Below are 14,121 nucleotides of genomic sequence, written 5' to 3' on the forward strand. Positions count from 1 at the left end.
CTTCCACCCTGCTGTGGTTTGGAGTCACTTTTCCTTGCAGGACAGTCATCTGCGTGACTCTCTGCCTGTTGCGGGCTCTGCTTGTTCATCCTCCCTGTTTGTGGGCTCCCTGGCATGAATGTCTGTTTTTCACCTTTCTCAGTGCTACTGGTCCCTCTCCACGACAGACAGCTTTGCTCCCAACCACGTCTTCACCCTTCCTACCTTCTCTGATGTGGCCTCTTTGCTATCTTTAGTTGTGGAGTTTGTTCAGCGAGTCTTCAGATTGTCCTCTGGGTTATTTACACTATTGTGTCATCTAGTTGTGTCTATGGGATGAGGTGCACGTAGGTTCCTCCTGCTCCACCATCTTCCCAGCCCCATATGTTCTTATTTCTTGTGGAATAGCCATTAGTTCCTTTTATAGATAAGATTCCTGGTAGTGTGTTCCTAGGTCAAAGGATACATGTACTGTAAATTTTAAAATACATTAAATAGATTACTCTTCAAGATATCTACAAAAGATGGACAGTTCCACCAGCAATTTAAGTTCCTGTAATAGTTGATCTTGAGTTATTTTACTTCATGACACATTTTGACTTTTGTTCTAAGGGGTTATGTTACATTTCTTGCTAGAGGACAAGAAGTTTTTCCCATGCTGGAGAAATTGAAGGCGGTATTGTGTGGTTGTAATAAGTAGTATTCTGTCCAACTTTCCTGCAATCTGAAATTTTAAGTTCCCCAATTTGTGTAGAGTTCAGAAAGTCTTATTTTTTTAAACAGAATCCAATTTTAGGATGATACCTAGTTGTGCTAAATATACTGCTTCATCACCTGCTTATGATAGGCATGGTCAGGTTTCTCTTAACTGTGTGTATGCACTTTTAATAATAGGTGTTCATTTAGAATGGCATCTCTAACGTATGAGTGGCATTCGTAAATATGAAGAGTTACGTGGCTTTGGGCAATAGAAGGCTACCTCCCACCCCAATATTTAAGGAAGTAGGGTTAAATAGATTTAGCAGGGCTTATAACAATGAGTGGATACATGAAGAAAAAGATAGGAAAGCATGGCATTATACTTGGCCCCTTGTTACATGTGAGTACTAGGATTTCTTTTTTAATGTTTATTCATTTATTCTGAGAGAGAGAGAGAGAGAGAGAGAGAGAGAGAGAGAGAGAGAGAGAGAACATGAGTCAGCAGGGGGAGGGGCAGAGAGAATCCCAAGCAGGCTCCATGCTGTCAGTACAGAGCCCAATGCAGGGTTCAATGTCATGAACCGTGAGATAACTACCTGAGCCAAAGTCAGACACTTAACTGAGCCACCCAGGTGTGCCCACAAACGGGGCTCTTGACACCGGCCCTTAGTTTTCCTCAGGGAACCTGGCCAACCTCCCAAAGCAATGGCTATACACTGTTGGTCAATGTATGCACACTTGACACTTCCCACTGAGTTCACCCTTTCGTGTGAACCTAATACTGGTCATCTAAATAACTGGAGATGTAGGATGTCAGAGTTCCTCAAGGATGGAAGGAGAGAACATGAAGGTTTTCTTTGGAGGCTCTGCACAGGTTCTACACTGGGCATTCTGGGGTCAGGCCTGGGCCAGATTGGGAATGGAGAGGTCTTCCAATCAGTGACAGAACTGGGACTAGATGCTTGGATTCAAAACTTTGGCCTATAGTGCATGTGTGTAGGCTTATTACAAAGTGACAGATGGAGGATGGGACAATAACAAGGATAAGGATCTCTACCAGAGGTCTCAGCAGGAATCTCTCTCCCCATGGCAAAATTATGTCATTTTTTTGATGTCTCTGGAAGCTAGAGTTCCAAACTTACTTATTGCCATGAGTCTTGCAACAGTTTCAGAATCAGTATGAACCAGCTTTTCTTCTCCCAAATTCATATTCTCAAATTTGCCCTGGATTAATTTCCAGCAGCAAAACCATTTACTGTAAATAGTGAGTAACAGAAAACGAAGGCAGGGCTAGTGGAGGAGTGGGTTCAGTATGGCATGTATTTTCCTATCTCCTTACTGATTTCTTTTGGCCCTATTTCCTTTCTCCAGTGACTGGCATATTTAAAACCAGCTTGCTTATTATGCCTGTGACTTCCCGCTCCACCTGCCCCTGGATTTCTCTTTATTCTCTACTCATTAGAGTGCCTCTATCCTTTTTGGAGTGCTCACATGTTAGGGTTTCAGCTTTGAAGCAAGTTCTTTAAGAGCTGGACATAAAGAGCTACTGAAACAAAAGGACTAGCCCTCTATTTAAACTTCTCACCTCTGCCCCAGCCCCATCTAGTCTTTTAAGGTTAGCCACTCCCCTCACCCCACCGTGAACTTAATTTATGTGCCAAATATCTGAAGGCTCATAATGGGAAGACTTCATAATTCTCTCAGGAAGGTTATGAGAAAAAGCAGCAACAATGCAGAATCTGTACGTAAAATTTACTGGATGGACCAAGCAGGGACTGTTATATCTAAATGTAGTTTAAAGTGTTTGCAGACTGGTAGTAATCCCAGAACTTGTCTGAACTTGTCCAGAACTTGTCTGGGGCACCTGGATGGCTCAGCTGGGTGTGAGCGCGCGTGCGCGCGCGCGCGCACACACACACACACACACACACACACACACACCATCTTCTTTATCCATTCATCTGTCAATGGTCATTTAGGCTCTTTCCACACTCTGGCTATTGTCGATAGGACTGCTATAAACATTGGAGTGCATGTGCCCCTTCGAAATAGCACACCTGTATCCCTTGGATAGATACCTAGTAGTGCAATTGCTGGGTCGTAGGGTATGTATTTTAATATCGAAAAGGCTTTTGCTCTAAAAAAAACAATGACCAAGAGATGTGCAATTCTCAGAGGAGTAAATATTAAAGCTAACAGACACATGAAAAGATTCTCAACCTTATTAACGACAAAAGATATGCAAATTTAGGCCACATTGAGCCACAATTTCACACTTAGCAGACTGGCAAAATCTGAAAATTTCACAAAATCAAGTGCTGGCAGTAATAGCTGGCAACCAAAATAACTATCAACCATGCTGGGAGTGCAAATTGGTACAATTTTGGAATACAATTTGTCATTGTATAATAAAGACGTGGATGGGACTGTATTTTGCATTGGCAAATCTTTTCCTCTTACATATTGTAAGCCTTAAGAAGAATCTAGGTGGTGTCACAGTGTTTTTGCAAACTACTCTTGCTATAGGAATTAAGCACCACACCCACAAGATACATACCGAGGTGGAGGCACACTGATGAATCTGATACACGTAAGTACTTGAAATATACAAGAAAATTCATAGCCACACAATTTATCATTTAAAAATAAATACAATTGAAATCAACAATTATAAATTAAAAGAAAGTAAAGGATAAACCCACAGATACACCCGCAGTAGGCTGGTTTGGCCTGCGGACATCTGCAGGTGGCGCGCGTTTAGGTGGGCGGGGCGAGGTCAGCGCTTCTGGAGACAGAGCGGGGGGAGGCTCTGCCCGTTATCGGAGGAGTGACGGTCTTTTTCCTCAAAGCGTTCGCTCGAGCCTGTCATTTCTGAGTCCTTCGAGGACCTGTACACGTGACGGCGGCACTCAGTGTCAGAGCCGCGACGCGACCGCACACATTTCCGGGAAGTGGCGTCTGTGCGCTGACAACTGTTGCCATGAAAGCCCGGACACAGGGCATTTTAGGGAACGACAGGACTGGGCAAGCGGACGCCGAACACTCAAGACCCTCACGTGCTGACCACAGTGGCCCAGGCTTTTGTACGAGAGGAGACCTTCCGCTGGCAGAGGCCAGCTCTCCGCCGGCACCAAGCAAGGGCGGCCCACGTCCCGGCAGGAGGACGTACGCGTGAGCAGACCGGCGACCCGGAAGACCTTTCGCGGCCGCCTAATTTTCTGGGAAGTGTAGTTTCGTGGTTCGGGCGCCATTGTACTTAAGAAGCAAGCAGAGGGCGATCCTGTTGTCCCCTGGAAGCTTCGCGTGCGCGTCCCGGTGGAGCAGCTCTGCGACGAGAGCCATCCGCCGGGGCGTTCCTCAGACAGCGCGGCCGTTTTTCTCGCCGGGCGCCCGGAGCTCGCACGGCCGCGCAGCCTTCTGGGAAGTGTGGTTTTACGGGGGGACGTGCGAAGCGCCGGTAACTTGTCCCCGACGCGGAGGCGTCTGGGAAATGCGGAGCTGGTGTGGGCTCCGTCCCCCGTCCACCCCGCGGTAGTGTCGGGAAGGCGGCCGAATTTTCCAGGGATAGTGCGGTTCTCGTGACGGCGGCGGCCCTGGTCCGCGGAGGTGCGGGCTCTGGTCCGCCCGGCCCTTGCCTCGGGGCCAGGGAGGGCCCGCCGGAACTGAGGCAAGTGAGTCCCAGCAGGGCGGCGGGGCGCCGGGCACGCTGCTGCCTAGTCTACCCCGCGGGGGGAGCACCGCCTGGGCCTTAGCCTCCTGGACCTCTCTGTAAAAGGGGTATCGCTTACCTCCTAGAGTTGTGACAAGGAAATGGGCGAGTGAGTGTGCAGGGTACGCACTGAAAGAAAACCCCATCCGCAGTGGTTTTTAGCCAATCCGGTCATGAAACTGACGCTTTTCACGTGTGCAGCCTTCAACAGATGGGTTCAGTGTCGCTAAGTTTCAGTTTTCTCACCCTTTAGAAGAGAAATATGGAATAATGTGAATGTCCACCATGCATAGTTTGAAGATTGAACGAGCTCTTCACATGATTACTGTTGTTCTGTGAGCCTGTCTCGTGTGTGTGTGTATAAAATAAATGTATACTTATATACCTATATATACCTATATATATATATATATACACACACACACACACATATATAGTAGATTTACACACCGTTGGCGCCTGGTGAATGATTACCTCGTGCTAAGGAACACTCTGCTAGTTCAGGGGAAGAATGGAGTCTTAGAAAGTGATTCCCAGTGTACTTTTCCTTGCAAGTGTGTTACAGAGCTGCAAGATAAGCCTCATTTTTCATGGCTTCTTTTTTGTGTTGATCTGCCTTCTCAGGACACTACTCTTCTTTAAGACAAGAGCCTGAAAAGAGGACTGTGTTGACTTGGAAATTGCAAAGCCATGTTGCAGGTAAGTCGGTAAGGTCCCCGGATCTTCCTGAAACACCTTAGCAGAACTCTTGAGTGTTTGCTTTGCTTCTCTTACGAGTTCCTACCTAACAAAGTCTATTTAGGGACCGGATCTATGATTCGTTTCATTATAGCAAAGGATGGAGCCCACAGAAGAACTCCCAAAGTACTGTCTACTCTCAGTGCTCCTCTTCTGCCATTTTTCTGCTTGAAGCCTCTGTAGAATCTTGAGCAAAAAAAAAAAAATTTTTTTTTTAATTACAATTCAGAATTCATGTTTAGAATTTTAGGCTCTTTGCTTTACAGTTGTCAAAGCAGTATCATGTGGTCTCAGTTAACGGTATGCCAGTCCTTTCAGTTGTTCAAGTCAAGAGATGTTTGGAGTCATCTTTGATTCTTTCCTTTCTCTTGTAACACATTCAGACGCCCTAGTTGAATCTGAAATACATCCCGGATATCTACAGAATCTCACCAATGGTTGCAACATCACCATCACCACCACCGCCACCACCATCCTGTCATTCCTCAGCTTAAAACTCTTCAGTGACCCTAACTCAAGTCAGAGTTCTATAGTGACTTAAAACGCTTTGTGCAGGGGTGCCTGGGTGGCTCCGTTGGTTAAGCGTCCAACTCTTGATTTCGGCTCAGGTCATGATCTCACATTTGTTAGATCGAGCCCTGCATCGGGATCCTTGTTGAAACCTAAGAACCTAAGAGTCTCTCTTTCCTTCTCTCTCTGTGCCTCCCCTGCTGGCTTCTTGCATTTGTTCTCTCTCTGTCTCTCAAAAAGAAAAGAAAAGAAAGAAAGAGAGAGAGAGAGAGAGAGAGAGAGAGAGAGAGAGAGAGAAAGAAAGAGAAAGAAAGAAAGAGAAAGAAAGAAGGGAGGGAGGGAGGAAGGAAGGAAGGAAGGAAGACAGACCAATGTGCAATTACGCTTTTATCCCTCTGATCTCATCTTACTACTCTGTCTCCTTGTTCCCATGAGCTCTAGCCACACTGGCTACGGCTTCCAGGCCTTGGAAATTGCTGTACCATCTGCTTGGAATATTCTTTCCCCAGATATGTAGAAGCTTGATTCTTACCTCCTTCGTAGCTTTGCTCAGTGGTTACTTTCTCAGGAAAGCTTCTCCTAACACCTGCAGTCAACTTTTCTAACAATCACTTCTACTCCTCACTGCTTTGTTGTTTTCCAAAGTGATTATCACTCACTAGATAACACGCTATTTAGTAAGTGCATATGCTCGTTGTTGGTCTCCTCCCTCTAGGAGGGATTTTTTTCCCCCTGTCTTGACTGTTTTCAGGACCCAGAGTGGCATCTGGCACAAAACTGATGCTTGGTTGTTCAAAATAATAAGTTTTCACCATAGCCGCACTTTTGGTTTCATGGAGGAAGACTTTATTAATTATAAGGGAATGGGAATATAAGGAATTAAACAATTATAGTAAACATAAAGAGGGAGAGAAGTATAGAGAAGAACAGAGAAGGCTTAATGCAGCAAATCAGGTACTTAAAACATCTGACCTTCTGGCTTGGGAAACCCTGCGGTGACCAGCCCAGTTGGAGTCCCAAGGGTCCTGGAAGGAGCATCCTCCCCTCAGGTGAGACTTCCGAGTAGCTGTCCTGCCAGGGCAATATATACATATACTACCCTTGTGTGATTTATGGTTAGTCATTAAGTTTGCCTAAGTGCAGTGCTGAGCAAGCTGTTTTTTGTTTCTCTTATCATATCTCACCCAGGAGCCTGGCATCTGCATATTCCTTTTCCCTTCCTGATCCATTCTAGGAGGCCAGCCTGATTTGGCTCAAGGAGGAACATGAGGCACATTAATCCCTCTTGGCGTCAGGAACAGAAGGGCCAGTTTTGATCTTGAGGCCAGATACGGCATACAAGCTGATGAAGCCCCCATGATTGTGTATGTGTGGCTCTGGGCAGAAATGTGTAACAAGTCACATGAACAGCTTTACACGGAACATTAGTAAATCGTTGTTGAGTGAATGAACTTTGAAAAAAATGGTTAGGATCCTTGAAAAAAAAGGGTAGGATCATCAGGTGGAAGGTGAAGCCTGGCATATGTTAGTGCCATAGTGTTAGTGGCATATGTGCACGTTGGGCAGAGTCTGGTTTCTTGGGAATATTAGATAACTAGGGGAAAAAACTTTTTTTTTAAGTAAAAGCTAAAGTGAACTAGTTGCCAAAATCATTCATTGATACATTTTGTAAACACTTGTGAACTATCTGTTGGGAAGAATCTTACATAGGTTTGAGTGTCCTATCCCGTGACATACAGGACTTTGTAATCTAGTGCAATACTAAGAGAACTTTTCTTTTCTTTTCTTTTTTCTTTTCTTTTCTTTTTTCCTTTCTTTTTTTTCTTTCTTTCTTTTCTTTCTTTCTTTTCCCTTCCTTCCTTCCTTCCTTCCTTCCTTCCTTCCTTCCTCCTTCCTTCCATCCTTCCATTTGTTTTACTTATTTAGAGCACAGGAAGGGCAGAGAGAGGAGAGAGAGGGAATCCCAAGCAGGCTCCTCAACTGTCAGTGTGGAGCCTGATGTGGGCCTCGAACTTGTGAACCATGAGGTCATGACCAGAGCCAGAATCAAGAATTGGACACTTAACTGACTGAGCCACCCAGGCACCCCCTAAGAGAACTGTGGTGGAAATGTTCTTTTTGTGTACTGTCCAATATGGAGCCACCGGCCCTGTGTGACTATTGAGTACTTGAACTGTGACTAAAGTGACTCAGGAACTAAATTTTAAAGTTTACTTAATTTTTAATTTTTATTAATTTAAACGTACATAGCCAAATGTGGCTAGTGGCTACTGTTTTGAGCCAGTACAGGGCTGGTAGAAAAGTAAGAAAGCATAAGAAATTAAGATAGGTGCTGGAATAAATATCCTAAGTTCTTCTGGGGACAAAGATGAATGAACATCCCAGGCTGCCCAGGCAACTGAAGGGGCAAGAAGAGTTGAAGCATCCCTGAGGAGGCAAGGCTGGAACTGGTTTTGGTGACCCAGGGTACCAGGGAGGCAGAGATAGTAGTGAAGTTATACCAGACTGAGAGAACATCTTGAGCACAGGTAGATAGGGCTAAGAATCTTTCAAGGAACTGTGAAAATTTTCTAAAGTGGTGGTTCTCCAACAGGGGTGATTTTGTCTCCTTTAGCCCTACCCATAGGGGACATTTGATAATGTCTGGAGGAAACATTTTTGGTTGTCACAGCCCTGGGGTGCAGGGGAATGGGTAGAGGCTAAGGGTGCTACTAACTAAACACTCTGCAATGCACAGGACAGCTCCCATCACGATTATCCAGCCTGAAATGTCTATTGACATTGGTCGATAGACCAATGTACTTGAACTGTGACTTCAGCTCGGGTCATGATCTCACGGTTCGTGACTTCAAGCCCTGTGTTGGGCTCTGTGCTGACAGCTCGGAGCCTGAAGCCTGCTTCTGATTCTGTGTCTGCCTCACTCTCTGCCCCCTGCCCTGTTCACACTCTGTCTCTGTCTCTCAAAAAGTGAAGAAATGTTAACAAAAAATTTATTTTTTTTTTAAATTGTTTTTTTTTTCAACGTTTATTTATTTTTGGGACAGAGAGAGACAGAGCATGAACGGGGGAGGGGCAGAGAGAGAGGGACACACAGAATCGGAAACAGGCTCCAGGCTCCGAGCCATCAGCCCAGAGCCTGACGTGGGGCTCGAACTCACGGACCGCGAGATCGTGACCTGGCTGAAGTCGGACGCTTAACCGACTGCGCCACCCAGGCGCCCCAAAAATTTTTTAAAAGTAAATAAATACACTTAAATAAATAAAACCAAAGACCAGTATCACTAATGAATATACAGGCCAAATATCCAAATAAAATAATAGAATATTGAATCAGCCACTTGGAGTGAAAAATGTATCATAGCCAAACAATGTCCATGTCATCAATGAAAGATCATAATAATGCCATTTTAAATGTATACATTTTTTGCACATATTATAGTTTGACTAATGAGTAAGCTGTTACTGAACATTTAAGCTTTTTCTAAAGGTTTGCTATTTTAAATAATATCATGAATGGGTACTATGTTCTTAGAATATTTTCTTTGAAATGTATTCTCTGATTCTTTGCCTGTACTTTTAATGTTTTTTTTGTTTGTTTGTTTTTTGTTTTTTTTTTTGATTTTAGTGTTTATTTTTGAGAGAGAGAGAGAGTGCACAAGTTGGGGAGAAACAGAGAGAGAGGGAGACACAGAATCCAAAGCAGGCTCCAGGCTCTGAGCTGTCAGCACAGAGCCTGACGTGGGGCTGGAGCCCACAAACCCTGAGATCATGATCTGAGCCGAAGTCGGATGTTTAACCGACTAAGCCACCCAGGTGCCCTTCTTTGCCTGTACTTTAAGGTCCAATTCAAGGACTGCCTATGGCATGAAACTGTTCTTTAGTTTTCTTGCCCATGGGTCTCAATTTTTTTAAATTACAGATCATCAATACAAGGTTTAATTATATACCATAAATGGTTTTTGTTTATAAACTAGTTATATATGTATCTTTCTTTAATATAAAGATGTCTTTTTTCTGAACATACTGGATCATTCTTTTGAACCGTATTGGATCATCATTTTTTATTTACCTGTCATGTAAGCTATAAAAAAAATACAAAGTACTTGACTGTATGCTGTCACATGTTGAATGCTGATTTTAAAAATTCTAGAATTTTCTTCCCTTTGGCAGAAAAAACTCTCCTTAAGCAAAAACTCTCATATTTCTCTTACCCTTATTATAAAACAATGCCAAACACATAATTATCCAATTACTATGTAACTTAGATCCCTGATCATTGCCATAACTACTGAATCTTGTTCCCTTTCTTCTACAACCAGGGTAATTTTGTCCCTTAGTCAGTGACAGAAGTGGCCCTGGCTATGACTGAGCCTAAATATGTTTGCTCTTTCAGGTGACATTTAGTGATGTGGCCATAGACTTCTCTCATGAAGAGTGGGGATGGCTAGATTCTGCTCAGAGGGATTTATACAAGGATGTGATGGTCCAGAATTATGAGAACCTGGTTTCTCTAGGTAAGCATAGCTCCTTCTCTACCCCAGTGGGGGAGATTTTCTGTCAATTACTAGAGATCCTCTTGAGTAAATGGCTGAAATTTTGTTTCAGATTCCCAAGGATGTGTAGAGTTCTGTTGTGCCCTGCCTGAAGCTTATCTTCCCATTTCAGTGAAACTTCCTTTCGTTCCTTTTATGATGATGGCCTCTCCTTCATGAGGACCACAGTTTAAACAGGTTCTGTATTTTTCCTGTAAGCAGGTCTTTCCATACCTAAGCCGTATGTGATCAGTTTATTGGAGGATGGGAAAGAACCTTGGATGGTGCAGAAGAAACTGTCAAAAGGTATGTTTCCAGATGAGTCGTGGAGAATCAGGCAAAAGAAGTCTTTGTTAAACATGCTTGTGGAAAGTATGGAGGCATTTTTGCGTATTTTAGGGGTACTCTCTTCAGAGATCCCAAATGTAACATATGAGGGATCCTTAGATTTCAAATCAGCCATTCCTCCACCCCGGGTTATTATCTTTCTGCATTACTTATGTTATCTAATCAAAAATGGAGGTTTTGCCATCATTATAATTCAGATTGTTATTTTATTTGCAATAAAATAAAGCAAATTATTCTTTTTAAGTCCACTTAAGGAAAAATATACAAATGGTTTTAGGCAAAGAAAGGCTGTCAGTTAGATGGCAAATGAGTTTTCCCCTAAGGCTGAGCTTCGAGGGTCAAATGTGGACATGAATGATAGAGGAAGTAAAGAATGTATAAAAAAGTTTCTAGGAACAATGTTTTCTAATGTCCAATAAATGATAACGATTTTACACAGATCCTACAAAAACAAAGCCTAAATCTTTTAGAGCGATAAAGAATATTTATTTTGTTCGTTGTTAACTGTGTAATGCAGTACTGTAAATTGTGCATTTTGGGGAGATTGGGTGGCTCAGTCGGTTGGGCATCCAGCTCTTGATTTTGGCGAAGGTCATGCATGATCTCACGGTTTATGGGATCAAACCCCATGTTGGACTCCGGACTCAGCATCGAGCCTGCTTGGGATTCTCGCTTTCCCTCTCTCTGCCCCTCCCCTGTCTCAAAATAAATAAATAAACTTAAGAAAATAAATTGTGCATTTTAAGCATACTGACAGTAAACTGAGAATAACTGAAGGTTGGAGAACCAAGGCTGTGAGACCAAAATGTGGTCTTTCACATAAATGTAGGTACAGAATAGAACGTTGGCTTGGAATCCAGAATACCTTGTGCGTTGTTTTTCCTTACAGTTTCACTTTTTTTCCACAGACTGTTTGCCTGTATTTAACTCATTTTCCTTATTACTCTCTGTTCCCGTCTCTGTAAGCTGTCTCTGTTTTCTGCTCCATTTGAACTTTGTTCAGAAATGATTGAATACATGAGAATTGTCAGTTATGTGCTTTCTGGGGATGAAGATGTGCTCTATTTTTCCTCTAGTTCTCTAATCCTTCCATAGAAGTTTCTTTTTAAGAAGTACAGAAAAAGTAGTGTTTTGCTTTCTTGATATATTTCAGATTGGGAGTCAAGATGGGAAAACAAGGAATTATTAATGAAGGAGGATATTTATGATGAAGATTCACCCCAAATGGTAATAATAGAAAAAATTACAAAACAAAGTCATGAATTTTCAAATTTTAACAAGGACTGGGAATTTATAGAGGCGTTGGAGGGGAAGCGTGAAAATCAGGTAGAACATTTCAGACCTGTGACCCTCGCCTTTAGAGAAAGTCCCACTGGGGAAAGTATTCACAAATTTAGAAGCATCCTCCATTTAAAGTCTATTCTTTCTGAACCACAAAGAATTTCTGCTGAAGGGAAATCACATAAACATGATATATTTAAGAAGAGCTTACCAAAAAAACCTGTTATAAAAAATGACGATATCAATGGTGGAAAGAAACTTTTGAATCCTAAAGAAAGTGTGGCAGCCTTCAGCCAGAGCAAATCTCTTACCCTTAACCATTCTTATAATAGAGAGAAAGTCTATACATGCAATGAATGTGGGAAAGCCTTTGGCAAGCAATCCATCCTTAATCGCCATTGGAGAATTCATACCGGAGAGAAACCATACGAATGTCATGAATGTGGGAAGACGTTTAGCCATGGCTCATCCCTAACTCGGCATCAGATAAGTCACAGTGGAGAGAAACCTTACAAATGTATTGAATGTGGGAAGGCCTTTAGCCACGTGTCATCACTTACTAATCATCAGAGTACTCACACTGGAGAGAAACCGTATGAATGTATGAACTGTAGAAAGTCGTTCAGTCGTGTTTCACATCTCATTGAACATCTGAGAATTCATACTCAAGAAAAACTCTATGAGTGTCGAATATGTGAGAAGGCCTTCATTCATAGGTCATCTCTCATTCACCATCAGAAGATTCACACTGGAGAGAAACCTTATGAATGTAGTGAATGTGGAAAAGCCTTTTGCTGTAGCTCACACCTTACTCGACATCAGAGAATTCACACTGTAGAGAAACAGTTCGAATGCAACAAATGTCTGAAAGTCTTTAGCAGCTTGTCATTTCTTATTCAGCATCAGAGTATTCATAATGAAGAAAAACCTTTTGAATGTCAGAAATGCAGGAAATCCTTCAACCAGCCAGAATCACTGAACATGCATTTAAGAAATCACACTAGATTGAAACCTTATGAATGCAGTATATGTGGGAAAGCGTTCAGTCATAGGTCATCCCTGCTTCAACATCACAGAATTCACACTGGAGAGAAGCCCTATGAATGTATTAAATGTGGGAAGACCTTCAGCTGTAGTTCAAACCTTACTGTACATCAGAGAATTCATACTGGAGAAAAGCCATATAAATGTAATGAGTGTGGGAAGGCTTTTAGCAAAGGTTCAAATCTTACTGCCCATCAGAAAATCCATAATGGAGAGAAACCCAGTAGTGCAATAAGTGTGGAAAAGCCTTTAGGCCATATGAATCTTTCTACGTGTGAAAAATCATATAAGCGAGAAACTGTATGAATGCGATATTTGTCATAATACACTTAGCCATAGATCCTTCCTGAAAATTTATACTGGAGAAAAGTCTTTTGAATGTAATGAATGCGGGAAGGTCTTTAGCAGTAATACAAGCCTTACTGTCTATCACAGTTCACACTGTAGAGAGAATGTTTATTGCCTTCATAAAGGCAATAAATACGGGAAAGCCATTAGCCACTGTTAATCCCTTAATTGACAGAAGTAAGTACACACAGGAGAAAAACCCTATATATGTAGCATATGGGAAAGACATTAGGCAATATGAATCTCTTATTGAACACAGGAGAGAAGCAATATGAATATAAAAATTGTGGGAAGTCCTTCAGTGAAAGTGTATCCCTTATTCTGTCTCAATTCACACTGGAGAGAAAGCTTGTATGAGAAATGTAGCAAACTGTTCATTGCATTATCTTGCTAGACCTCACAAGATTAATGCTAGAACAGCCTGAAGGACATAGGAGTTATGTGTAAATCTTTCTTTACAATGATGTTATTTGTAAGCAGTTCTACAGGAGAGCAAATGAGTAGATTATAAATGAATATGCATTTCTTATAGCAATAGCAAACAATTTTACTCGAGTCCTGCATAGAAGTTTCTTTAGCTAATGGGCATGTGAAGATAATTTAGTCACCCAGTGGATCCAGGAAATGTTTTAAAGTTAAAAATTAAAGCTGCAAAAGAAGTAAAAGGTGGTGCGAATAAAGTTTTTGGTCTCTAATAAAATCAGTTTGTATATAATGAACTCTTTCACTGTGACACTGATATTTCTTGCAAAGTTTTTTACTTTCCTCTTGAAGCATTAAGCCTTACTGTGTGCTTTAGCGGGAGACTAGCTAAGCTAGAGAAAAATGGCTTGATCTCTGTGCTAAGAATATCCTTATTTTCGTGAAGATAATTCACAGTCCATTTCCAGTTGGCTTAATTCATACATTTTAATTTTTACCAGTGCAGTGAGA

The 14,121-nt window shown here is 42.2% G+C and overlaps 1 protein-coding gene across 4 annotated transcripts; it reads left to right on the forward strand.

Annotated features, from left to right (window-relative positions):
• The first annotated feature begins 3,618 nt into the window (after positions 1–3,618).
• Positions 3,619–13,907, forward strand: LOC115503001 (zinc finger protein 181). Of its 4 annotated transcripts, none has more exons than XM_030298949.1 (5): positions 3,619–5,086; positions 10,029–10,149; positions 10,387–10,473; positions 11,669–11,742; positions 12,129–12,255. In XM_030298949.1, exons 1-5 carry the CDS (start codon positions 5,078–5,080, stop codon positions 12,150–12,152), a joined length of 315 nt encoding a protein of 104 aa, XP_030154809.1. In that variant the 5' UTR covers positions 3,619–5,077; the 3' UTR covers positions 12,153–12,255. The 4 variants fall into 4 exon arrangements, with proteins under 4 accessions (XP_030154809.1, XP_030154807.1, XP_030154806.1 ...); XM_030298947.1 differs by having other exon boundaries at positions 3,622–4,135; positions 5,012–5,086; positions 11,669–13,907; XM_030298946.1 differs by having other exon boundaries at positions 3,622–5,086; positions 11,669–13,907.
• The last annotated feature ends 214 nt before the right edge of the window (positions 13,908–14,121 follow it).

The sequence above is a fragment of the Lynx canadensis genome, chromosome E2, assembly GCF_007474595.2.
Source record: "Lynx canadensis isolate LIC74 chromosome E2, mLynCan4.pri.v2, whole genome shotgun sequence".
Lineage (NCBI taxonomy): Eukaryota > Metazoa > Chordata > Mammalia > Carnivora > Felidae > Lynx > Lynx canadensis.